The following is a 27,875-nucleotide window of genomic DNA, read 5'->3' as shown; positions in this document are numbered from 1 at the left end:
ACCTGAGAGCAAAGGCACATGGCACGTTTAAGGGCCAGGCACCGCAATGATTTGCCCAGCTTCTGAAAACTTTAACAGGGAATAAAACCTACGATGATTACCATTAGTTCTTAATCATATATTTCTTTTTGAAATGGTTGAACAGCAGCTCTTTCTTTTATGTACGGTGACCTTTGTCTATTCCTTCCTTTTTTTCATGCTTTCAGCATCATTCAGTATTTTGCCCATTGAATCCTTTAGTATTGCAAACCAAGGCTTGAATTTTCTTCAGTTCTTTCAGCTGGAGAAATGCTGAGCGTGTTCTTGCCTTTTGGTTTTCTAACTCCACGGGTATGCACATGTAATTATAATACTGGACTTTGTCCTCTCAAGCTGACCTTTGATATTTTCTGTTCATCTTTTATACTTCCTCATTTCTTCCATTCACTTCAGCTTCTCTATGCTGGAGAGCAAGTTTCAGAGTCTCTTCTGACATCCATTTTTATCTTTTTTCCTTTTCTGTCTTTTTAATGACCTTTTGCTTTCTTCCTTTATGATGTTCTTGATGTCATCCTATAATGCTTCTGGTCTTTGATCATTAGTGTCTAATGCATCAAGTATGTTCTTGAGATGATCTCTAAATCCAGGTGGGACACTCCATTGAGAGTCCTTGTGTAGCGCTGTAGGATCAGCACTGGACTGCTAAGCACAAGGTTGGCGGTTCAAACTCACTAGCCGCTCCTTGGAAACCCTGTACAGGGCTGCTATGCATCAAAACTGATTTGAAGACACTTAGCAACAATACTCAAGGAGCCCTGGTAGCATAGTGGATTATGAGCTGGGCTGCTAACTGCAAGGGCAGTAGTTTGAATCTACCTGTCACTCCTTGGGAGAAAGATGAGGCTTTCTGCTCCTGTAAAGGTTTATAGCCACAGAACCCCATACAGGGTCGCTATGAGTCAGAACAGACTTGGTGGCATACAACCACCAACCACCATATTCAGAGTCATATTTTTGTTTCCATGGACCCATTTGAATTTTCTTCAGCTTTAGCTTGAACTTGCATATGAGCAATTGATGGTCTTCCTTGGCCTTGTTTTGGCTGGTGATATTGCACTTTTCTACTGTTTCTTCCCACAGATATAATCAGTTTGATTCTTGTGTATTCCATCTGGTGATGTCCATGTATATGGCTGTCTTTTATGTTTAAAGAAGATATTTGCAATGATAAGTCATTGGTTTATATAATCTTTAATACTATGGATATTTCTTATTTTTATTAAGTATTGTTTGCAAAGTGGTCTACCTTTCTGTCATCTGTTTTTCCTCTGGTATCTTTGAATTTTTATGGGATTAAGCTTGGTTTTGTTTTTTATGACTTCAGACTGTTTCTTACTTAGGAAGGCTTTATCATCCCAATATTGTAAAATATTATAAAAAATGATTCTTCTTTTAATCTAAACTAGTTGTTTAACATTTTAGTCCTTGTCTCAGGCAGAGAGGATGAACAAACTCACTGTCCAGTCTTCATGTGTTGCAGGAAGCCTTATGTCATACTCCAGGGGCCCACTGTGATCCAAGACTTTTCCTCCAAATGATCTCTGGTGTTAGTGGATCATGCAGGTTGTGTTGTTGTCAGGTGCCATCAAGTTGGTGCCGACTCATAGTGACCTTATGCACAGCAGAATGAAACACTACCCGATCCTGGGCCAACCTTGCTATTGTTGCCACGCTTGAGCCCATTGATGCTGCCACGTGGCTAGTCCATCTCGCTGGTGGTCTTCCTCTTTTTCTCTGACCCTCCACCTTAACAAACATGATATCCTTCTCCAGCGACTGGTCCCTCCTGACAATATGTCTGAAGTATGAAAGACGAAGTTTGGCCATCCTGGCATCCAAGGAGCACTCTGGCTGCACTTCTTCCAACACAGATCTATTGGTTCTTTTGGCAGCCCATGGCACTTTCAATATTCTCTTTTAACATCATAACTCAAAGGCATCAATTCTTCTACGGTCTTCCTTATTTACTGTCCAACTTTCACATGCATATGAGGTTATTGAAAATACCATGGCTTGGGTCAGGCACGCCTTAGTCCTCAAACTGACATCTTTGCTTTTCAACACTTTAAAAAGGTCTTGTGCAGCAGATTTGCCTAATGAAATACGTCATTTGATTTCTTGACTGCTGCTTCCATGAGTGTTGATAGTTGATCTAAAAGGAATGAAGTCCTTGACAACTTCAATCTTTTCTCCATTGATAAGGATGTTGCTTGTTGATCAGGCTAGCAATGTGAAATTTTAGTGACTCATGTTTATGCATCTGCAGTAATCTGTAAATTTTGAGTTCTAAGGAGTCAGGGAAGAAGGCAAGGTAACATTATTAAACATCTATTAGTGTCATGCACTGTGATAAGTATGTGTACATATTATCTCATTTAATACTTAAAGGAAGACATTCTTATCCCCACTCTTGGAGGAGGAAATTGGAGCTGGCTGCATGGTTAAATGGTCCTGATAACAGAGAGGTATTGCTAAAAGTGCATGGCTGGCTGCCTGCCAAGCTGGCCCTTAGGACAGCAGGCTCAACACAGGCCAGGTCTGCTTCTAGATAGGAAAAGGGTGTTCTTGTTAACAGAAATTCAGTCATTACTTCTGAACTCATCAGAGGGGCAGCTGACTCAGTAATAAAAGTCACAGGAGACTAATTTACATGCTAGAATATGAACTTACAGTTTTATGGGGAAGATGAAAACTTACCAAGAGGCTCAGAATTCTCTGGCTGCAGACAGCAGTAGAAAAGCCACAGTATAGTCAGGTGACTGAAGTCAGAACAGGAAGTGAACTGTCCTTTAATGTAAGATGGTGTCAGGCTCCCCTGGGTGACAAAAAGTGACAGATCTGACTCAGGATCCTAGGCCAAGTCTAGGTGGGTCAGGGCCCTTTACATACAGTAAAATGTACAATTTTTGATATATCGTTCTTTGAATTGTAACACGTATATATTTGTGTTAGGAGCCTGGTGATAAGTGCTTAAGCACTACTGCTAACTGAATGGTCAGTGGTTTGAATCTCCCGGCTGTGCTGCCGGACAAAGATGTGGCATTCTGTTTCTATGAAGACTGCTGCCTTGGGAACCCTATGAGGCAGTTCTACTCAGTCCTATAGGGTAACTATGAGTTGGACGCAACTGCGAGTTTATATTTATGCAAGCACCACCACAATCAGAATATGAAATAGTTCCTTCACCCCATAAAAACTGCCTTTGTTATTACACTCTCCTCCTACCTTTAACCCCTGCCAACCACTCATCTGTCCTCTGGTACAATCATTATCCTGTCTTTTGAGAATATCATATAAGTAGAATCATGTTGATGTGAAGTGCTGCTGAGTTGGTTCTGACTCATAAAGATCCCATATAGGGTTTCCAAGAAGGGTCTGGTGGGTTTGAACCTCTAACGGTTAGCAGTCCAATGCTTATCCTACAGAGCTACACCAGGACTCCAAATAGAGCCATATGTCCATGTATTTTTAACTTTTATAGATGGTATTATTTACTAGCTAATTCTGATTCTAATTTACTTCATCCAATACTGACTTTCTTAATTTCCAAAATGTTAACATTTTGCTATACAGGTGGGTATCCCTCACTTTCTGAAAGGTTGCTTTATGCCACTTCACTTTTACAAAAGATCAAGTCAGTTCCAAGGAGCAGCTGGTGAGTTTGAACCACCGACCTTGTGGTCCAGTGCTTATCCTACAGTGCCACCCCAGGACTCCTAACTATGTCAATGACCCTTGATTTCTCCACATTCCAAGTATGGCAGTTATAACTGAGCTTAGCTGATAGCTCTCACTAAGCATTTGCTCTTTATGACACCTCTGAGGGATGCCTTTTTATCCAAAGTTTTCTTAACTCTCACCCAATAATTGGGTTGTTGTTGTTGTTATGTGCCGTGGAGTCGGTTCCGACTCATAGCGACCCTGTACAGGGTTTCCGAGGCTGGAAATCTTTACGGGAGCAGAAAGCCTCATCTTTCTCCCGCGGAACAGCTGGTTGTTTCGAACTGCTGACCTTGTGGTTCGCAGCCCAATTCGTAACCACTAAGCTACCAGAGCTCCTTAATTGGGTGGGGTCATGCAAATAAGGTATACAGCACTCTCACAGTGGGATTGGTTCATTTTAGCCATCCTACTAGGCTTCAAAGGAGTCATCTCAGAAACACAAAGATGACTCCCTGTTAAGAAAGAAGAACCAAGAGCGTGAGAGGCCACAGAGAAGGCAGCATGGAGGGACAGAGAGGACTACCAGGCTGAGTGCCTACAAGCAGGAGGCTGGCTTGCAGAAGTGTATCCTGTAGGCATTCACAGACTGGCTAAAAGAGCTCTGTAACACTTAACCTGAGCAGGGCAAAGGCCAAGGGGACACACGACTGAGAGGCCAAAGCTAAATGTGTGCCTGCAGTAGAGCAGAGAAGAGACGTTCTTGACGGGGAACTGCTGGGTCCTGAGTTGTTTCTGATCCTGAATTGTACCATGGTCACTTGCATAATAAACCCCGTATTTGTGAGTATTGTCTGTGAGTTCTGTATGACCATTGCAAGAGATTATCAAACCTAGATGTGAGGCAGACATAGGAGGGATGGTTGGTGTCAGAAGAGGGCAAACAAGGTTGATGGGTGGCAGCATGTCTGACCCCTGCCTCACAGGAATCAGTCTTGGACTGATTTAAGTTTGATACCCCACCCCACCCCTGTGTGAAGCGTGAGGAAGTCAGATATGGCCTCCTTGCTGTTTTTGCAGAATAGGAGACCTCCATGCAAGTATTATTCATATATTTATTCAGCCTGTTGTTGTTATTAAGAGCCATCAAGTCGGTTCTGACTCATAGCTACACCGAGGAGCGGCTGGTGGGTTTGAACCACCTACCTGCCGGTTAGCAGTCCAGTGCTTATCCTACAGCCTACATCTCACTGCTCATGAGTGAACTCTGACTTGCAGAGACCATATAGGACAGTTAGATCACCTCCACAGTGCTGCTAATACTGTGCATCTTTATAGGAACCGACCACCTCCCCTTTCATATGAGGGAGACTGCTTAGCTCGATCCCTCAGCCTGTAAGTTCACAGGCCAGCACTTAACCCACTGCATCCTAAGGATTACTAGCCTACTATGTGTTGTTGTTGTTGTTGTTGTTGTTGTTGTTGTGTGCTATCAAGTAGGCTCTGACTCATAGCGGCCCTGTATTAGGGTTTCCAAGGATGACAGGTGGGTTGGAACTCTAAACCTCTCTCTGAGCTTCAGTGTGTTAGGCTAGGGTTGAAACCACCAGTCCTAGTGTGCCAGGATTCTTCAGGACTCTGATTAGAGGTAAATCCTGACTCTGAGGTTTTGGTATCTGGCCATGGCTTTACTCTCTTAGGGTTTGGCACCTCTGGTTTCCTGTTTTGAGTGGTCACCTGTGCCTTTTCTGGTGATCTTATGACCCATGTCTTACTTTAAACAACCTTGTGGTTAACAGTCCAGCGTTTATACTACTGTGCCTCACCAGGACTCCATTACTATGTGTTTGTTGTTGTTGTTAAGTGCTGTTGAGTCTATACTGTATAGGGTTGGTGAGTTGGAACTGTCGACCTTGCAGTTCAAACCAACCTTGGGTCCTTTGCATATCCTATAGCACCCCACCAGGACTTCTTACTATGTGTTGTTGTTGTGGTTGTTTAGTGCTGTCAAGTCGGTTCTGACTCATAGTGACTCTATAGGGTTTCCAAGGAGCAGCTGGTGAGTTTGAACCACCGACCTTGCAGTCCAGTGCTTTGTCCTACAGTGCCACACCAGGACTCCTTACTGTGTGCTAGGAACTGTTATCAACAACAAGACTGAGAGAGGTTATGGAAGTTGCTTGAGGCTTTTCAGAGGAAGAGCCGGGATTTGAATACTCTGGTCTCAGGTCTCTCCCTATCATGCTATTTCCCTTGGGTATTACGTTGTTGTGGTTATGTGCCCTGGAGTCAGTTCCGACTCAAGAGACTCTGTACAGCATTTCTGAGGCTATAAATCTTTACAGGAGCAGAAAGCTTCATCTTTCTCCCATGTAATAGCTGGTAGTTTCAAACTGCTGACCTTGAGATTAGCAGGCTGCTTCATAACCACTGCGCTACCAGAGCTCCTCTGGGTATTGCATTGGATCCCTATAAACTGTGTCTAGGAGCTCTGGTAGTATAGTGGTTATGAATTGGGCTGCGAACCACAAGGTCAGCAGTTCGAAACTACCAGCTGTTCCGTGGGAGAAAGATGAGGTGTTCTGCTCTCGTAAAATTTTACAGCCTCGGAAACCCTGTGTAGGGTTGCTTTTGTACCAGGTGGCTTTTGATAAATGAGCTATTAAGGTGCCCGGTGCAGTGTCTTCTGCTGCACACAGACTTGGCGATCAGCTGTGGGACCTTGAAGAGGGAAAAGTAATCAGAAGGGAGGACAGGGTAACTCCTGCTCTTCATGACTTGGAGTTCTCAAGTGACAGACCATGGATGTCTTGCTAGTGACCAGCTCCAGACTGGAAGGGATTGTCTCAGCACCAGGTAAAGTTCTTAAAATGAAACACCTTGCCTATTATCATTCTAATCCTTGCTAAGACACCCAAATGTAGTTCCTAGAAAAGAGAAATGCAGCAAGAGCTTCCTGGGACTAGCCTGGAGTTTCCAGGCAAAGTGGCCTTTCCAGCCTTTCTGAGTAATGACAAGAGGTTTCCACAATCTCCACTGGAAATAGAGAAGCCAGCTGCGAGAAGGGCTGGGTGAGGAGAAAATATGCCTTTGGGCCAGAACCAAACAAAGCAGAAATTCCCCCCAGAGGACAACCCCTGGGGAGCCTGTTTTCTAAGCTTTAAAAGCCTGTGACCTCCCAGGCACTGCCTCTTGACCTCAGGGCCTTGCATCTCTGTGGTTCCTCTGCTGGTGGAACCCTTCTCCTTGGGTCACATAAAGTTACAGTACATACTCCCCAAGCTTTCCCAGTGCTCTGTCCTTGCTCCCACTGCCCTACTGAATTTGGAGCCATGACCAAACATGGTACAGAAATATCCTTGGAAAGAGATCAATGATGTCACAGCAGATTTGCTATTGATTGGGGGTTCTGAGGTAGAATAGTATCACATGGCCACAGTGTAGGGATAATGGAGATGTGCTGTGATTCTGTCCACTATTAGGTGAATATTAGAAACTAAAGGATACAAAGGGGAAGATACCTGTTTTTTTCCTCCAACCTGTAAGTGTCCCTGAGGAAGTCTCTAAACCTCTCTCTGAGCTTTAGTGTGTTAGGCTAGCTTTGAAAACACCAGTCCTAGTGTGCCACGATTCTTCAGGATTCTGATTAAAGGTAAATCCTGACTCTGAGGTTTTGGTATCTGGCCATGGTTTTACTCTCTTAGGGTTTGGCATCTCTGGTTTCCTGTTCTGAGTGGTCACCTGTGCCTTTTCTGGTGATCTTATGATCCATGTCTTACTTTAAACTTTGGTGTTATTCTCTCAAGGAACAAGTGGTGTTTGATGAGCCTGTTGATGTGGCATTATGAAACCCAGGTGAGAAAAATGCAGTTTTCATTAGAATAGGCATTGATGCATTGATGCAAAATCTCAGATTATGGGCATAGGCACTGAAGAAAACATATTTTTTAAATTGAAGGTGTGGAAAATGCCTGCAGATCATGAATCAGCTGCTCTACCCAGAAACAAAAGACATCAGAAGTCAGAGTGTTTTTACCCTTGCTCTGGTTGTGTAAGTGAATTTAGAGCAAAAAATCTAGCTTTAAAACATTAAAGGCAAGATAGTTTCCTGCTCTGTTAGCTCAGCCTTTTAACTTTTTACTGTGAACTGAGTGAAGGTTTACAGAGAAGATCATCTATTTTCTATTCAGTAAGTCTCACACTTTGTTTCATCTCAATGATTGTAATCCCCTCTATGCAAAAAGTTAGTGCACCTTCTCTCTGTGGTTCTTACTTATTTCCATTCTTCCCTGCTACCCATCCTTCTCAGTTTTGTCCTTCTGTAAAGGCTGACCTTTTCATCTTGAATGGTTTACCATTCATTCCAAGGTGAGCATACCTGCCTAGTGTTGTTGTTCTCCCCTGTATAGCTGTCTACTACTTGGCTGAAAATTGGGCCGCGAGGGTGAGTTCTGTTCCAGACCTGAAGGGTGGCTAATGGCCTCCTTAGGTCTTGGGTTCCTTCAGTTTCTTTCTGACCAGTAAGCTTGGTCTCTTATATATATATGTATATATAAATTTTGAGTTTTTGCCACATTTTCGTTCATTCTATCTGGGACCTTCTAATGGAATTCCTTTCAGAGTAGTTGGCTCTTCTGGTCTCAGAGACATAGTGACTGATATTTACATGTTCCATTGGTCCGTTGTGCTAGTTGATTCCCATTAGCCCTAACTCATGACATCCCTTTGTATATCAGAGTCGACCTATGCTCCACGGGATTTTCTTTATTTAAAAAAAATTATTTACTTACTTTGTTGTTGTGTTGAGAATATATACAGCAAAATATGCATCAGTTCAACAGTTTCTTCATGCACTGTTTCTTCATGCACTGATTATAATTCCTAGAGTTGTACAACCATTTTCACACTTCTTTTCATTTTGATTTAAAACAACATGCATTTATTGTATTGTAATTTCCATAGGACAGGAGTCCCACAAGACTGCTTGTCAAGTGTTGGATGGTGCTTTGGTCTTCTCTGAGGTTCTGGGTTCTCATCCAAGCTCATATGGTCTTTTCAGAACTCTCTTTGTGTAAGGGAATTTGACTGATTTTTGTTTGTTGATCTTATACCTGCCACTTTGCTGAATCTTTCAATGAGTTCCAATAATTTTCTCATCAAGTTTTTAGGATCTTATCATCTGCAAATACAGTTTTACTACCTTTTTGCCAAGGAGGCTGTACCAGCTCCTATACTACCTGATCAGTGATGGACAGCAGCCAATATTACTCTGAACTGTGCTGCATGAACAGCAAATAGAGAACTGTGCCTATGCTTCCATTCCCTAATCACATCCACAAAGAGACAGGTGGGAAGGGCCTAAAACATATCAGTATACAATCATCAATTCAATACAAGGGTACCACAATGTCTAAAGACAGCAAACAATTTCTGTTCACACACACACCAAAAAAAAAAACAAGGAAGAAAGGCTCAAACAGGTGACCAAGAAAATATTTCTGAGGAAGAAATGGTATTGGAACTATGTGATAAAGAATTCAAAAGAATTATATTGGGTACCTTCAGCAGGTTGAGAGAAAGATCAAGAAAGCTGCAAATGAAAGCAAGAACATAGAAGAAACTTTAGAATAATTCAGGGAAACACTACAGAATAAACAGACAAAATAAATGAAAAATTAGAAACAATAAAAAATCTGCAAATGAAAATCCTAGAGAATAATACCAAGATTTCAGAAATGGATAATTCATTGAGAGAGCAAAGGAGTAGATTCGATTCAATGTAAGGCCAAATTAGTGAGCTTGAAGACAAATCTCTCAATACTAGTATGGTAGAAGAGCAATCAGGAGAAAAGAAGGGAAAAAACCCAGAGAAAGCCTAAGATTTATGGAGGACACAATGAAGAGAAATCATTTAATGGGTGGTTAGAATTCTAGAACAAGAAAAGACCAAAAAGCAGAGAGCAAATTGTACAAGAGTTTTTAGAATAAAACTTCCCTAGCACTACGAAAGATGGGAAGATAAACATTCACGAACCTGATTGAACCCCAAACAGGATACACCCCAAAAGAAAATCACCAAGACATATGATAATCAAACTTTCCAAAACCAAAGACAAAGAAGGAATCCTGAGAGCCGCTTAAGAAAAACAAAAAAGTTATCTACAAAGGTGAACCAATAAGACTCTTATTTCTCAGAAAAAAACTATGTAGGCAAAAAGCCAATGGGATGACCTATATAAAACTCTGAATGAAAAATAATGCCAACCAAGAATCATACCCAGCAAGATATCAAAATACTACAAAGCATCTTCTCAGATCACAAGCTATTCAGTTAGAAATCAACCATAGGAAGATTAAAGGGGAAAATCAAATACATGGACATTGAATAACACCTGCTTAAAAACGACTGTGTAATAGAAGAAATAAAAAATGAAATTTACAAATTCTTTGAATCAAATGAATGAAAACATACCAAAACTTTGGGACACGTCAAAAGCAGGGTAATTTATAGCAATAAACACACATACCCAGAAAGAAGAAAGAAACAAAATCAACAACTTAACCCAAATCCCTAACAATTAGAAAAAAAAGAAGCGAAGTAAGTGTCTAGCCTGCAGAAGAAAAGAAATCTTAAAGATGAGAGCAACTATCTGCTCCTTTCTTACCGCCCCTGTTGGGCTTCTGCTGCTAGTCAGTATTCAATCTATCTCTCTGTCCTTTCCTCTGAAGCTCCAGGTCTTTTCCTCTGAAGCTCTAGCTGTTTCATTTGGGCTGTGGCACTGTGGGTTAATGCGCCAGACTGCAAAGTCCTTTGAACTGCAAGGTCTGCGGTTCAAGCTCACCAGCTGCTCCTTGGAAACTTTATGGGTTGGATTTGACGGCACTTGACAACAACAACATCTTTGTTGTAGAGGCTGCTAATGGGCCTCAAAGGGGCACCTTCCAGGCCCCACCTTGCCCTGTGTCTGGAGGGCAGTCACTATTCAGAGCCTACATGCTTTATAAAGAAGTCCTGGTGTGGCACTGTGGGCTAACACGCCTGACAGCAAAACCGTTTGAACTGCAAGGTTGGCGGTTCAATCTCACCAGCTGCTCCTAGAAAACCCTATACAGGATCGCTATGTGTTGGAATCAACTCAATGGCACTTCACAACAACAATCCATCTATAGGAGTCCCGGTGTAGCGCTGTGGACTGCAAAGTTGTTTGAATGACAATGTTGGCGGTTCAAGCTCACCAGCCTCTCCTTGGAAACCCTATATAGGATTGCTATGGTAGCATAGTGGTTACGAATTGTGCTGTGAACCACAAGGTCAGCAGTTCGAAACTACCAGCTGTTCGGCGGGAGAAAGACGAGGCTTTCTGCTCCCGTAAAGATTTACAGCCTCGGAAACCCTGTACAGGGTCGCTATGAGTCGGAATCGACTCCACGGCACATAACAACAACAAATGGTTCGGAAATGACCCTACAACAGTTAACAACAACAACAATCCATCTATAAGGAGCTCTGGTAGCGTGGTTACAAATTGAGCTGCTAACCTCAAGGTCGGCAGTTCGAAACTACCAGCCCTTTTGCATGAGAAAGATTAGGCTTTCTGCTCCCGTAAAGATTTTTAGCCTTAGAAACCCTGTGCAGGGTCACTATGAGTCAGAACCAACTCCACAGTACTTAACAACATCCAGGAAAATGATAAAGAAACTCAGGTCTGATCCAACCAAGGCTGCCAAAGAAAAATTTTAAATAAATTAAAAAATTGTTTAAATCAATCCTGCAACTAAATCCACCATGATCAGTTCGTAAGAGTTGTTGTTAGGTACCATCAAGTCAGTTCTGACTCAGCAACCTTCTATGTAACAGAACGAAACACTGCCCAGTCCAGTGCCACCCTTACAATGGCTCCGGTATTTGAGCCCATTGTTGCAGCAACTCTGTTCGTCCATCTCATTGAGGGTCTTCTAACTGTGTTCATCCATCTCATTGAGGGTCTTCTAACTGTGTTCATCCATCACATTGAGGCTCTTCTGTTTTGCTGACCATTTCCAAGCATGCCACTCTCCAGGGACTGGTTCTTTCTGAGGACATGGCCATGTACCTAGCCATCCTGGCTTCTAAGGACCATTCTGACTGTACTTCTCCAAGGTAGATTTGCACATTCTTGTGGCAGTCCACGGTATGTTCAGTGTTAATCAGGACACTCCTAGATATCAATTTAGCTTGATGGAAAAATACCTATATTGTTCTTACTTTTTATCATTTGTCCCAGGCTGGTGAAGCATTTTTATAACCCAGCATCAGGACAAAGATTGTTTCCTCAACTGCTGGCGAATCCATTGGGAGGCTGTGATTGGATATTTGAACCCATTCTACAGAACTAGCCTTTGAGACTGAGGCTAGAGGACTAAACCAGTGGCTCGGCCAGCGTGAAAGCGAGACAGGGATGTGGTGCTGAGATCGGTCTGTCAATAAAAGCAGGGCTTCTGGTGAAGGGGACTGTGTGTGCTTGGGTTTGCTGTGCCAGACAAGGGAGCAATGGAATCTGTCTGAATTGAGCTCACACGTTGAAGTGATTGAGCGACTTACAAGGAAAGCCATGACCTGGACTCCCAGCTGAGAGGCCCACGTGGTGGGGCTTGAGCTGGGAGAGCTGAGGACAGGCACACATCTGCTCGTCTGCTTATATAACCCTGTTTAGGGTTACTCCCAGAGCCAGGAAAACACACAAGCCAGCCCAGCAGGGATGTGGGTCTGTGGTAGCACACACCATGCGCCGTACAGCAAGGAAGCCTGGCCCAGCCTGAGGACTGTCACAAAGTCCTCAGCCCTGTGCCTTAGGCTGGGAATTTCTCCTTGAGTCAGAGCCAGGTGTGCAGCCGAGGATGGCCCTTGCAGGTGGCAGGAGGTACGCAAGGTACTTGGAAGGCCTCCTGCCTGGCGTTGGACCCAGGGAGGTGTTTGGCTCTAGGTGGAGGGCTGCCAAGTGCTGTCCAGTCTAGGGCTGTAGACACCATCCAGTCCAAGCCCTGCAATTTACAAATGGAGAAACCAATGCCCTGAGATTATACGGTACTGGTCCAGAGGTCACCCAGAAAGTCACTGGTAGAGCTGGACCAGGGCCCAGGTGTCTTGTCTCCTCTTTGGGACTCTACCTAAGAAACACATTTCTGGAACCCTTTAAGAGGCAAAGTTAGGACATTTCTTAGCCTACAGCTGTCTGTTTCTAGGAGGCTGGGTGGGCCAATATGAATTCCTGTGTTCTGGGTTGGTTTCGGAAGGTGTCAGCAGTTTTATAGGGTGACTGTCCAGATGCCTCTTGGGTTCCCGAAAATCGAGTTATGTTTAGCAGCATCTTCAGAACCATAGGTGGGGGTGGAGTGGGAGTTGCAGATGTTGTTGAGTCTTGTGAAGTGAGAAGAACTCAATGACTGATGTTTTCATGTTTTTCACAAGCTCACTGTGCAGCAAGTCCTCCCGTAGGACTTTGCCCAGGATTGGGGACTTGTGAGCCAAGACCCAGCAGATCTGGTGGGGAAGGGCAATGTCCATGAAAGTGTTAAGTTTTAACTTTGTATTGCCCAGCATTCCTACGAAGAATCATTTGTGCTCCTTGTTAATTATGCCCTAGGTCCTTCCCAAGATCTGAATCAGACTCTCCAGGGATATTTACAGTAAGCCTTGGATTCTTGTTTTTACTAAGTACCTCAGAATTCTGGTGAGCAGTAAGTTTTAGGAAGACTGGCCCAGGGTAACATCTTACCTAGTCATGGAGCATGGTGTCTGTTCACCTTTGGACACTTTGGGAGGTTGGGGTTGCATCAGTGGCTTGAGGGGCTGATATGTGAGGCACCTGACTCCCCAAGGAGGGAGATGCATGGCCAGGAATTAGCCAGGGTCCTTGGAATTCTAAGGGGCCCCTTGCCTGACCCAGAACATCTGCTATCCAAGCTGTGTAGTAATAAAGAGAGCAAAAGGAACAGACTAGATTAGGGTGGGGCTTTAATGTTAAGATTCTGGCCTCTCTCAGTGTAATTCATGAAATAATTAGCATAATGGACATTTGTACAGGGATCTGTGGACGTAGCTGATTGGAGGAGGAATCAGAAAGAGCTCTTGAGTGGGTGATGTTTAAGCTAGGCCTTGAAGAATGTATATATTTGCTGGTTAGAGGAATGAGGGAATGGTATCTCTGGCAGAAGACAGAGTATGGACACAGGCCTGGTGTTATAGGAATAGGGAGGGAGTTGGACAGAGCTAAAAATGAAAGGCCTTCTTGCCAAGCTCAGGGATTTGGCATTACCTTGGAAATAGCAAGGCACCATCGGAAGTCTTTTGCAAGAAACTGATATGATCAGAACTTTGTCTCAGAAGAAAGTGACCTAATGGGAATAGGTCCTCTGATGATGGATGAAGGTCAACAGTAGAGGGAAGCTGTGAGGAGTACCCTGGGGTGGGGAGAAAAAGCAGCACATGAACACGTCTGCACCTGCTGACAGGCAGGAGGAGCAAGGGCCACAGCTTCCTTTTCTCTGGGCTGTTTCATTTCAGGAGAGTAACCAGTCTCTGAAGAAAAGGGGTACTGGGGTGCCACATCTTGATAGATAAGCAGGGGTGGGCAGAGGCCTGGGCACTGGGCCAGAGGTGGTTCTCACCAGTTCATTTCAGGAGAACTTTGCTCTGAGTTTGTGATCAGCATTATTGCCTCTTTTCTGTAGGCTCCTTCTTTCGTTCCTGTGGTTTATTCGGCTCACAGGTGAAGCTGGTCCCGCTAGAGCAGGGGTGGGGAACATTTTTCTGCTAAAATTTGTAACATATTTGTGTGCCATACAAAATTAATCAACTTAAAAATTAGCTTGCTATATTTGGAGTGCTGGTAGTGTAAGTGGTTATGAATCAGGCTGCTAATCTCAAGGTCAGCAGTTCGAAACTACCAGCCTTTCTGTGGGAGAAAGATGAGGCTTTCTACTCCCGTAAAGATTTACAGCCTCGGAGACCCTGTACAGGGTCGCTATGAGTCAGAACCTGCTCCACGGCACATCACAACAACAATAACAACAATGTGATGGCTCTGTGGGTGCTGAACTGCACAGTCATTTTACACTGTAAGGTCAGTGTTTCAAGTTCACCAGCCGCTCCTCGGAAACCCTATACAAGGTCGCTATGGGTTGGAACTGAATTAACAACACTAACAACAACAGTGTGATGGCTGAAATTGCAGTTGCCTTGGCAGGGCCAAACATTCCTCACCCTGCATTAGAGTCATAGTTCCTAAAACGTGTTCCCTGAAGAAATGGTTCTGTAGCCAAATAGGTTCGGGAAATGGTGGATTAAATAAAGCAAAGCGGGTGTCCTGTCTCTACAACTTTTTGGAGCCTTTGATGCGCATCATGACTTTGCAAAAGCAGGATTTAATATACAGGGTTTCTACTCTTATCTGACCAGGGGCCTTTTTTCCATTGAGTGTCTTGCTGTGACTAGTATTTTCAGGAACTATTTCTCTCATCTGGATTCCTGCTTTTCTAGGTCAGAACTTTGAGGTCATCCCTGGTCCTTCCTCACTTTTTCATTCCCTTTGTCTTTGGCATTCTTTTCCTTTTCTCTCATCTAGCCTCAGTCTCCCCTGGGTGCATCAAGTCCCTTCCTGAAACATGGGGTTGCTCATGCCACTCCCTGCTACCTTCTGAGTTGAGACCAATTATCTTACCTTGGCTTTGCTTACCAACACACACATACCTCTACCTTCCCTAACTCATACTAGGTCCAAAGTGATTAAGTCATTTGTACAATGTCACATAACTGGAAGAGCTCTTAAAAAAACAACACATTATATTTTAGGTGGAAGTTTATATCAACAATTAGCTTTTCCATGAGCAGTTCATGCACAGATTGTGTGTGACATTGCTTGCAATTCCTGCAATGTGCCAACACTTTCCCTACTTCCTCCCTGAATTCATCTGCTTTCCCTGCCCCTGCTATTTTCTCATCTGTAGTTTGGGGCAAATGTTGCCCTTTCGGTCTAGTATAGTTGACTGTTCTAAGAAGCACATTCTTCACAGGTATTGTTTTATAGTCCTATCTATGACTTGACTGAAAGGTGGCCTTCAGAAGGGTCTGAACAGGAGGATTTTTGAGGCAGTGCCTTCTCATCCATTATCTCAGATCTTCACAGCAATCTTGTCGGGAAGTCTGAGCAGGAATTATTATCTGCATTTCTATCTTACAAAGGGATACACAGTCTGGAGTGTGTAGGAAGTGCCAGGTAGGGTGGCCAGCCATCCTGGTTTCCCCAGGTGAAGGTGTTTCTTGGGATGCAGGACTTTCAGAGCTGAGGGATTTCCTGGTACAGTTGATCACCCTAGTGTTGGAGGAAGTGCCCACATGGGAGTGCCTTTTCTACACTGCTATGTCCTAGCCCACAGGCCTGGTTGTGGAGCAGAGAGCCCTGTGGCCTGCTAACTTCTCCTTCCCTTCACTTCTCTAGTTGGCCCCATGATGATCGAGTTTAACATGCCTGTGGACCTGGAACAAGTAGCAAAGCAGAACCCGAATGTTAAGGTGGGCGGCCGCTCTGCCCCCAAGAACTGTGTCTCTCCTCACAAAGTGGCCATCATTATTCCATTCCGCAACCGACAGGACCACCTCAAGTACTGGCTGTATTACCTGCACCCAGTCCTGCAGCGCCAGCAGTTGGACTATGGCATCTATGTGATCAACCAGGTGAGGTGTAGGGAGATCAATAAAGGGTGTGGGAGTGGGTGTCCATGTGTACAAGTAACTAATGGGGGTGGGAAGGGAAACCAATCTTTTCACAGCATTTGGACACCATCCAGTGGGAGCCATTACCACCACCAGATAAGCTATGAAACATGTAAATGTGTTACTGTCATCTCCTTTAGCCAAGAGAAATAGATGGGCTGGGCTTGCTTATAAGTAATTTCTAGAAAAATGAAAGAAAATGGCAACCCTAGTGTTCCCAAAATGAAGCACCGAATCTTTCCTAGCTTTAGATTTGGGTGTCTTTTCCCTTTTACTTTCAAAAACAATACCCATTTAGATAGATGCCCGACTATCAGGCAACTTGGATGCTTATTCAGTCAAATTCGGCCTTCTTGAACATCTGCAGAAGACAGCGCCCCAAGTCCAGGCTGTGTGCCTGCATGCCAGCCCCCAGCAAATGTCTGGGGAAGTCTCAGAGCCACGTGCACTGGGCCAGGCCTCAGAAAGGAGAGAGCACGTTGTATGCCTGATCTGGGATTGTGCCAATGCTGAAGATGTGTTAGCATTTACCACCACCACCTGGAGAATCAGGTTGATCCAAGAGGCATTTTTATTGAAAGAACTTTGCTTATTTCCATTCCATTTGAAGAGCATTATTAAGTTTCCAAGAATTCTTTTGCTACTCCAAGTTTATCATGGTTACTTAAATCCAGCTGCAGTCATAGACATAACTTATTTATGTACCAAGTTTCATTGACAGTGTATTTAAAGAGTCCAAGTATGCCCATTTCTAAAAGGGCCAGAAACCATTTCATTTCAAGATAAACTCTAAATCAGTCTGAGGTAGTAAGCATGCTGGCAGTTTACAACTTCCACCAAAGTCGAGGTCTCCTTGGACCAGGAAGACAGGAAACAGCAGTTCTGTTGACCCAACATTTCTGAGGACTTCCATGGCATAGTGCTGCACCAGGTGCTGCAGAGAGAGAGGTTCTGAAGAAGCATAAGGGCCCAGTCCTACCTGTCCCAAAGGTTCCAGCACCCTCATGGGGAACATGTGGTCAAATCCCAGGTAGCACATGATTGTATGGTGGCTGCCAAATGAAGAGCCTTGGAGGCTCAGAGGAAGGAAGAGATCAGTGGCCTGGAAGAACCAGGATGCAAACTAGGCTCTAAAGGTTGGGGGAGAAATGAGCATCTTATAGTGATGTAGTGAAATAGGGCTTTGAGGCAGGAAGGAGCCTTGCCTATTCCCAGAGATGAAGACAACCACTGAGGTAGAAGAGCAGCTGAGGTGGTGAGACCTGCTGCCCTTAGCGAGCCTTTTAGGCAGCGGGGACTAGAACAAACTGATCCAATGGAGCCCTGATGTGGAGGCAGGAGAGCAGCCCCTTGATGTTGAATTTGAGCCCCTTGGCCAAGTGAGGTATAGACTGTGGCCCTATGAAAAATGCAGGCAAGACATTCGGGCAATTGTAGGTTTTGGAGGAATTTTGTAGACTGGAAGAAAGAACAGGTAAATATCCTACAAAATGCAGGCCACTTCAATCCAAGCAATCGAGACATTTGTCTAATGTCAGTGAGCACATGTTGATCCTGGCAAGATTGAGGAGCCTGTTATTAAAGCAATGGCAGTGAGCATCTGAAAGAGGAAGTACAGTCTCTGGGAGCCAGCAGGGATTATTAAGAACAAACCATGCCAGCTGGCTTCGTTGCTTTCTCTGAAAGCTATTATACTAGTAGATGAGTGATACCCAACATAAATGTTGTCAGGGATGACTCAGCAAGGCAGCTGATGATGGTCCCCCATAAATCTTCCTGAGCAGAAGATGGACAACAATAGTCTGGATAGCCACCAACCAGTTGACTCATGGTGATCCCAGGTGTATCAAGAGTAGAAAGAACTGTGTTCCATAGGATCTTTAATGATGGAGGTTTTAGAAGTAGACTGCCAGACTTTCTTCTGGAACACCTCTGGGTAGATTCAAACTGCCAACCATATTTTTGTTGTTGTTAACTGCCAACTCAGTTCTGACTCCTAACGACCCTGTGTAGAGTTTCTAAGGAACGACTCATGAGTTTGAACCCATGTTTGTTTGTTTACGATTCACATCACCCAGAGACTTGATGTATAGAAACGCTGGGTTTTAGGTGAATGTGAGACTTCCTTGTTCAATTTATAAAATCAAAACAAATACTGGACCAGTGAAATTTAGATGTCAGTTTAAATTCTCTTGGCACAATTTATATAGATATTACCCAGGTTCCAAAATGTCCTATACCAGCTACAGGTTTTTGCCCTCTGTAATCCAAGCTGAAAGACAAGTAACCCAAGAAGGCTTAGACCAGTGGCTCCGCTGTGATGACTAACACCGGCTCTGCCTAAGTTGGTGTTTCTCTCTAAGTGTGCTTTCCAAATAGAGAGCTGAGCCCCATAAATGTGAGGAACGACAGGTTAAACTATGGGAAGCAGGTGTTGTCCCTGCAGAGCATTCAGTACACCATTGTACAGGTATACTTTGTTTTATTGTGCATCACTTAGGAGACATTGCATGTTTTTTTTGTTTTTTGGTTGTTTTTTTTTTAACAAATTGAAGGTTTGTAGCAGCGCTACACAGAACGAATCGATTGGCATCATTTTTTCCAAGAACATGTACTCTTTTCATGTCTGTGTCACATTTTGGAAATTCTCATAGTATTTCAAACTTTTTCAAAACCTAATAGCACTCTTAATGTTAAACATAAACTTTTATATCTGAATTGTAAAACCGAAAAATTCATGTGGCTCACTGTTGAAGTATTTGCTTCACTGTGGTGGTCTGGAACCAAACCTGCACTATCTGAGGTATACCTGTATATTGAGAACCCTCCAAGAGATGGATTCAACCAGGTCTATGTGGATCATCTTGGAGGAATTTTGGAGAATGTTAAAGAGCAGGTAAATGTCCTGCAAAATGCAGGCCACTTCCAGCCAACAAACTTTTAAAGAAAAGTCCTGCCATCAAGGAACATTTGTCTAATACCAGTGAGCGCTGTGGATCCTGGCAAGACTCAGAAGACCACACGGCAGTGCTGCCCAGAGAAATGTTTCCCAAGAGTCATCTCCAGTGATGAATGTTCTGTGAATCACAGTGGGGAAAGCAGACCTAAATTAATACCTCCACTCCACCATCTCTACTTTCCCTTGGATACTGGAAACTCCTCCTCTTTCCCCACTTACAGTTTAGTTAATATGTTGTTTTTGTATGTTGTCGGGTCAGTTCTAACCTATAAGATAGAAGAACTGCCCCGTAGGGTTTCCTAGGCTTTGTGGGAGCAGATCACCAGACCCTTCTCCCTCAAACTGCTAGGTGCTTTGGAATTACCAACCTTTCATTTAGCCATCAAGCATTTAGCCATTGGGCCACTGAGCTCCTTTAGCTAGCACCAGAAATACTTTTACTTTTTACATGTGTTTTTTTTTTTTTTAATTTTGTGTCTTTTCCCCCTATGCATATCTTTTTGGTCCCTACATCTTTTCCTTCTCTTCCAAGAGTTAGTTTATTTTTTAATTCCCCAAACTAATCTTATCTTTTCTGTTCTACTTCCACCTCATTTATTTCTTAGATAAAATATAGTGTACATTTCCAGATAATCAAATCAAGAAGGAAGAAGTCTCTGCCCACCTCTTTCTCCTAAAGAATATTAGCTGTATGGTATCTATGAAGGGCACATAATTAAGTTGTAATAGGAAACCTAAACCTGGAAAAAGAAGAAGAGGGCGAAACCTTTAGAGTTTGCCCCAGCTGCAATTAGGGACTTCCTGTGTTCTGTTTCATGGTTCTATTCTAGAAGAGGAAGAAAGAGATTGTGGGAGCCCTTAGTTGATCCAATCAGCCTCATAGACTGTTAGCTTCTTTCAGGATAAGCTGATGTGGCACTATCAGACAAGCACTGGACTTCTAACCAAAAGATCAGCAATTCAAACCCACTAGCCACTCCTCGGAAATTCTATACAGGGTTGCTGTACCAACTTGAGGGCACTTAACAACAATAAGCCTCATTCAAAAGAGCTCTAGTGGTACCATGGTTAAGCACTCTACTGGTAAGCAAAAGGTTGGTGAGTTGAACTATCCATCAGCTCTGCCATGAAGACCTAGTGATTTGTTTCTGTGCAGATTACAGACAAGAAAACCCTCTGGGTTACTTTTACTCTGAATCAGAATCAACTTAATGGAACCCATCAACAGGTTCCATTAGCATCCCTCTGGGCTCTGCATCCCAAGGCCAGAAACCTTGGAATTCTGTCATTGTGATTCTTCATTCTGTCTCCCCCTGTTGTTGTTGTTGTTTTAAGTGCTGTCGGAGTCAGTTCTGACTCATGGGAACCCTATATAGGGTTTCTGAGGAGCAGCCTGGTGGGTTAGAAGCGCCAGTCTTGTGGTTTGCAGTCCAGTGCTGATCCACAGCGCCCCAGCAAAAGTCTCATAAAAATGAGAGAACAAATACTTAAAATGGGAGGGGCTCCTGTCCATTGGTTCCCATCCAAACCTTTTAAAGAGCAGAACTTCTTTCTGCTTCATGAAATACTACATAGCGTGCGCACACACACAGAGCCCCCTTCATAGAGAGCCACTGTTGTGCTGTTCTACTTGAAGTGTGGGTCATGCCCCCAGCTCTACCTCTTTAGCATCCCCTTCAGTTTTTGCTCAGATTTGTTGGGATGCCTGAGGTTGCATCTGTTGCTTGAAACCCTCTGTTGTATTTCACAGGTGGGAAACCCGACTCACAGAGAGGGGAAGTGACAGGTAGAGTGTCATATAAGTAACAGCAGGACCTCTGCTGAACCCCCAGCCCCCATCTCCAAGTGTAATGACCCCTCACTGCATCACAGTAACTCTCTCTCCTCCAGGGTGTTTAACTCCTGCCTCAAACTGTTAGCAGTACAGTACCTAGCACTGGGAGTGAGCCTGGGGCTCCACTGCCTAGGTGAGCTCTTGGTTCATGACCTTAGGCACTGACTGACTGTCATTTCCGCTTTGGTGGGGTGAGGCACCTACCTCACTGGGTTGTGAAATGCCTTGTACTGGGTGAAGCCTCAGTTAGCGCCTGGTGTTGTCATTTGTCTTGTCTTCTCCACCCATTCTTCCTGCCTACTTCCTCTACCCTGTACTATGGTGACAAACCCTTTACTGCACACCCTACTTCACCCCTGGTCAGTACCAGCATTGGGACCCGCCCTCCCGTTTGTTGTGGTCTCCATGAGATCAGAGGATAAGGGGTACTGCTGTAGAGACCTGCTAGGTGGAAGACAGATTCTCAGGGGATGTGAGAGCCATGCCGGGCCTGCCAGCTTCTTCACAGTTGCTTTGTGTCTATAGCACCATACTCAGACATGAGCTTTCACAGGTTTTTGTCACTCATTCTAAATATGAACCATCATCCCTTTTTGGCTAGCCACCACTGCCAGCCCATTCGGGTCCAGGGATCAGTATCCAGCCCTGGGTGTGGAGGTGGGTAACCGGACATCATTGCAAAGAGGGTGCTGCCCTCAACAATGCCTAATACCTGGGGGGTGGGGTAAAGGAAACTGTGAAACCACCCAGGGCAGGTTGCCACCTGGCAGCACTAGCCCTAACTAAAGAAATACAGTATGTTTGCAGGACTAGCTATCACAGAAAGCATAGAAAAGGTGAGGAATGCATCCTAGCTGGTTAGATGGGTTTGTAATAACCATAGCCGACCTTTGCCCCAGAAGAGCTGGCCAGGTCTCTCCATTCCATTAGTATATCCTCTGAATTGCTTCAAGTCATCTTCCTGAGATCTTCCAAGATCTGTCTTGGCCATGCTCCTCTTTCTCTCAAACCTTCAGGATATCCACACAGTCCACAGATAAAGCTCGAAAAGGTCTGAAGCCCTGAGACATCTGAGACCCTCTGCCTTTCTGCCTTGTTTTCCCTCCAGCCATTTCCTCCTCACATCCGGCCACAGCCACACTGGACTCTCCATCACCACCCAGATTCACATTGCTTCTCCCGTCCTGTGTCTCTGTTCTTCCTCTCCCTGACATGTCTTCATCTCCCTCCCCTAGTTTCTTTCTCTTCCTGGCCATCATTTAACACCCCTTCCCACCAAATCAAAAAACTGCAGTAGCTCTGTGCAGCATTCTGCTGCTCCCATGCTCCCAGGCCATTGAACTCTCTAGTGTGGGCTGATTTCCTGGGTGCATACCACACTGGCCCTGGGCTCTGAATCCCTAGGGTTTGCCTCCCTGCTTCCTCCCTCGCAGCACAGTTGGTACCCACTCAGGGTTTGAAGCACGTAACGTCTCACTGAGACTCTTACCCACTCTCAGGGTTCCTTGCTTCTGGTTCTCTGGCCTGGTCTAGGCTGTTTTGAAGTGTAGCCTCCTCTCCCAGGCAAGCCTGGTCATGCAGAGCCTTGAGAACAGACAGGCACAGGCTGCCTGGGACACTGTCCTCAAGGTGACTTCCCACTATAGGAAAAATGTAGAAAATCTACTTTAGCCCCATGGTGGTTAATGGTCAGACAACTCCCCCAGTGATGCAAATAAGTATTATTCTTGTTACTTCGGACGGGTAGGGGACGCTCACAAGGTAAGCCTCTAGCTCACGGTCACATGAAAGCTGTGGCAGAACTGGGATTTGGACAGGTCAGCTGAGGCCTAATGAACACCATGTTTATTCCCAGAACATTTCAATTCCCCTCACTGGGGACCAACTTCACAAACACTTGTTTAATGCTGTTAACTCCTGCTAGGTCACAGCAGTTTTTGAGTAATAGCCTTAGTTAGAACCCTCTGGGAGGCTTGCCTAATTGTCATGTTAACAGGAGAACCTTGGTATGAAAGGATGGAGGGGTAGGAGGAGGACCCAGCTGGTTGCCCTCAGGAGTCTTTGTCTAGCTTTGGATTTTTATCCCTTTTTCTTTTCGGTGTTTTGGGGTGTGTGCCCTGTTTTAGGGTGACAGTGTGAGGGAGGCAGTTCCTGGCTGCTTGCCTCAAGACCAGGTGTAGAGACAGCCCTTTGTACCTTAGTGAGTGAGGGGATGCGTTGCCCAGTCCTGTCACTGGACCAAGCAGCAGGCCAAGATCAGTTGAGGTCTCAGACTCAGGAGTCTGCCCAGTACTGAGGAGACACCTGCTGTTAGTTTGGGCACAATGCCCTGGAGCACTTGAGTCCAATTCACAAACATCTCATATAAACAAAAATGGAGAAACACCTTTATTATCAGGAGCTGCAATAAAAAGGAAGGTGTCTGCTGGCTGAAATCACTTTTACAAGCAATATTTATACATGCAGGTGGGCTACAATCTTATCACTTGGGCGGCATCTGCGCCAATTCATACAGAAGGACTCACAAAGAGGGGCCACGCTGGGAGCCTAGGTACCCCGTCACATTATAACAGCATATATGTTAAGGAAGTAGGAGAGAAGAGGCCAGTGGGTGGGGAATGCCTCAGGTAGTACGCAAATATCAAGTTCTCTCACTGCTTAGGCCTGTGACCCCCACCACTTTGTCTTGGTGGCCTGTGTTTGCCTCCCCAGTTCCTTATTCTCCCTGAGCTATCAGCAGCCAGATTGATGTGTGCTGTCTGGTAGCACTCCCTTCTTTTAGAATATGGGGGCCAGCAGGCTGGGGGTGGGGGGAAAGCTGAATGCTGTGTGTGTGTGTGTGTGTGTGTGTGTGCATGCACATGCGTGTGTGTATATGTGTGTCCCATCCCCTCTCCCCCATCTCTGTTGCTGCCTTTCTCTGTTCCCTTGGGGAAGGTATTAAAGCATTTATACTCCTTACAGAGCTGGTAAACTGCCTTCCTGGATATTGAACCAGGAAACACTGTTTTCTCTGCTCACCCTTGCTGGACTCCTAGACAGGGAATGACAGACAGTTTATTAGGGGTTTACCCTTGCCCTGGAGCAAGGGTGATCAGAATGAGCCCATTCCTTTACAGCCTTGATGTGTGCCTCTCTTTCCCTTAACCTCTCTCCCTCGAATCCATCCTCTTTCTCTCTCTTTTTTTCCCCCTTCCAGTCCGGGCCCTTTGCCTTTACTTGCTAATCCTGTTTGTAGCAAAGCAAGCTGAAGGAGGAGTTCTTCTCTGTGATTTGCCTCTTACTCTCCACCTACCTTCTCTTCTGTGCCTTCCGCCTCCTGTAAAGAATGAGAGAAAGTGAGAAGTATCGACTAACTACTGCTGTCACCGCTGCTGATACGGCCACCACTGCCACCACCCTGGTAATGTTCACACGCATGCAGATCAGACCTAGAGCAGAGACCCTGCTGGCCACGGGGACCTGTGCAAACAGCTGCCATGCGTGCCATCCGCAGGCCCTGGAGTCTCCCAAGCAAGACCAGGGCTTCTGTGGCCTTGCTGGGAAATGCTCAGGGCTCTACAAGCCAGACCTTCATGCAGAAACTAGATACTTTACCTTCTTAAAATTAACCACTGTTGAGCTCATGCTATGTATAGATAAATACTTTTGTGTTCTGCTTTGTTCTCTAATTCTATATCATCAGCATCTTTCCATGTTATTTCATGGTCTCCATAATCATCACTTCTCATTCCTCCATAGTAATCGATCACAGAGTTCTAATTTATGTAACTATTCCTCTCTGTCGTGCAGTTAGATCATCTCCACCTTCCAGTTGTGTCAATAATGCCATAATGAATATCTTTGAGTCTGAACTTTATTCTGTGTTTTCATGTTCCTCATTTAGGATCATTTCTCCAGGCTAGATTTTAAAATACGGGAGAATGGGTTTAGAAATGGTCTTAAGTATTTGTATGATTCTTAATACAAGTGGCCAAGATATATTCTGAAAGATGTCTTTTCTCAGTTGTTTTTATGTGATTTGGGATCTTACACATGCTGAAAGTACTTGGTGTCACCCTCTTGATACAATCTGTAAGAAAGTCAAGTCTCAGTGCCCAGGAAGGTTGGCAGGTCTGGGGAGAGAGGCAGGCATCCTGTTATGGTTCCTATAGAACTGGGGATTTAAATTTCTCTCCTCTGCTCCCCCATCCAGGAATTACTGCTGGGCTATTCGGTTAGCTCAGTGCTCTCTGTTCCAGTTGTCTGGCTCCTACAAGTGATTACTGTAATGGACACAGAACCACCCTGTCCACTCAGTCCTTGATGGAGAGCTTAGTCCTCGATCCAAGTTGTTTTGAGGGCTCTGGCCAAGCCCAGAGCTACTATATTATAGTTTAAAACCAGAGTTAGCTCATGACTGAGTGGGTATTGCTGTCAAGTTGATTCTTACTCAAGACCATGCATTGCAGAGTAGAACTGTTCCATAACATTTTCATGGCTATAACCTTTCAGAAGCAGATCACCAGACTTTATTTCCTATGCACCTCCGGGTATGTTCAAACTACCAAACTTTCAGTTAGTAGCCAAGCACTTAACCATAAACCAAACTAACCCTGTCACCATCTAGTCAGTTCTGTCTTACAGCTACCCTAAGAACAGAGCAGAATGGCCTCACAGGGCTTCTAAGGTCATAAATCGTTACAGAAGCAGACTACCACACTTCTGTGGAGCCCTGGTGGGTTTGAACCGTAGATCTTTTGGTCTACACAGTAAAGTCAGCATTTTTGCAATAGCAGGCTTCCCAGAATTCTCTGAGGATCACCTCGCGCCCTGTCCACCATCCCTAGCTCACTCCAGCTAGAGCTTCCTCTGCTCCTGATCTTGACCTATTCAGACTGTATGTAGTTTAGCAAACATGAGCAGTGCTGCTGACCTGCTGCTGGGTGGTGGTGCTAAGAGCCAGGGGGTACCTGCAAACCCAGGGGAAAGAGGGTCTGTGATGGGCCAGGGAATGTGTACAGGAGTGACAGTGTCTCTCCCATCCTGTAGAAACTGACTTCTTCCAGCTTCTTCATTTAGGCTATCTCAGAGTGGAGAGAAAGCCAGGTGTGCTCCGTCCCTAAGCTGCCATGGTCTGGAATGATTAGGGCTCCTGTGTACACACATGGACCTGACATTCAAGGGAGGCAGAGTGCTTTGATATCTTCTAGAGACTCAGGATTTGGGTGAGGAGCCCAGGGTGTTCTGTAGTTAGTCATCAGCCTCCTGTTGCTTTGATGGGAAGGTCATTCTTGTGTTAGCCACAGTGAGGATTTGGCTGGGGATGGAAGTCTGTAAGCGTGATGTACATCACAGGGAGTGGGTGAGGCGTGCAAGGGAAGGTGCAGCCCTTGGGAGGTGTTCTCTAGTTGCCCACCATTACTGTGTGGTCTCCTAGGCTTGCATGAATCATGCAACAGCCTCCTAACTTGTCTTCCTGCCTTTGGTCGGGATAAAGTGGCCACAGATCCTTCCTTTACATGCAAAACAGTCTTTGTTTAAAAGCTTCAAGGGTTTCCCACTCTCACCCCCTGCCCCCACTTTCACATCTCATTAGAATTCATATTTTCTTAATTTCTCCCAGTTCCTTTGAAGACACTGCTCTTTTTTTCCATAGAACCCCATTACAACTGCATATTAAATTCAGAGCTCCTCAAAAGCAAGCAGGACCGTCTTTTCCTTTTCTGTTTCCCTACTGCTAAGTCAGCAGTGTATGTCCAATAAATGTTTGTTGCAAAGAATGAATATATATATAAGAGAGGGAAGAATGGAACCCACTGAATCTCTCCCATCTCTAGAGCTGGCTTTTTGGAAAAAACAAACAAAAAACCAGTTTTTTTGTGATCTAATTCACAGACTATGCTGCTTGTGGTGGCTATGTGCCGTGGAGTCAGTTCTGACTCATAGCGACCTTGTACAGGGTTTCTGAGGCTGTATATCTTTATGGGAGCAGAAAGCTTCATCTTTCTCCCACAGAATGGCTGGTAGTTTCGAACTGCCGACCTTGAGGTTAGCAGCCCGACTCTTAACCACTACACTACCAGAGCTTCACATACTATAGAATTCACCAATTTAAAGTGCACAATTCATGGGTTTTAGCATATTCAGAGTTCTGTAATTCATCACCAGTCAATTTTAGAAGATTTTTTTTTTTTTTTTTACCCCATCACCTCTGTACTCCATCTTCTTCCACCATTGTGTCCGGTTCAACTCCTGGTGACCGTGTATAATAGAGCCGAGCTGCCTCAGAGCATCCGTCACCGGGCAGGTCACTGGGCCTGTCTCCTGTGCAGTGGCTGCTGGGTTTAAAGCATCCACCTTGCAGCTGGCAGGGGACCCCTTACCATTGTGCCACCGTGGTTTGTTACCCCAACCCTACACTACTGATGTGCTTTCTAGCTCTATAGCTCAGTTCTGGACATTTCCTATAAATGAAACCATACACTGTGTGATTTTTGTTCTCTTTTTTCTTTACTGTAATTAAAAGTGCCTTCATGTACAATAAAGATAAAAGAGAACAAAGAAAGGTTTTAACAGCTCTGGAGAGACTGTTTCTTAGGGTGTCCTCCCCACCACCCATATCTGCCTAAAGTGTGAAATATCTGAAGGTA

At 44.7% G+C, this 27,875-nt stretch overlaps 1 protein-coding gene across 1 annotated transcript in view; it reads left to right on the top strand.

The window, feature by feature from the left end:
- B4GALT1 (UDP-Gal:betaGlcNAc beta 1,4- galactosyltransferase, polypeptide 1) overlaps positions 1-27,875 on the top strand; it is a 60,370-nt gene that overhangs the window by 20,494 nt on the left and 12,001 nt on the right. Inside the window, exon 2 of the mRNA XM_006863029.1 lies at positions 16,176-16,411. Within this exon, the coding sequence (XP_006863091.1) occupies positions 16,176-16,411 (236 nt within the window). The remainder of the gene's footprint in view (positions 1-16,175; positions 16,412-27,875) is intronic.

The sequence above is a fragment of the Chrysochloris asiatica genome, unplaced genomic scaffold (genome assembly GCF_000296735.1).
Source record: "Chrysochloris asiatica unplaced genomic scaffold, ChrAsi1.0 scaffold00053, whole genome shotgun sequence".
In the NCBI taxonomy this organism is placed as follows: domain Eukaryota; kingdom Metazoa; phylum Chordata; class Mammalia; order Afrosoricida; family Chrysochloridae; genus Chrysochloris; species Chrysochloris asiatica.
This window is presented reverse-complemented; position numbering and strand designations above follow the sequence as displayed.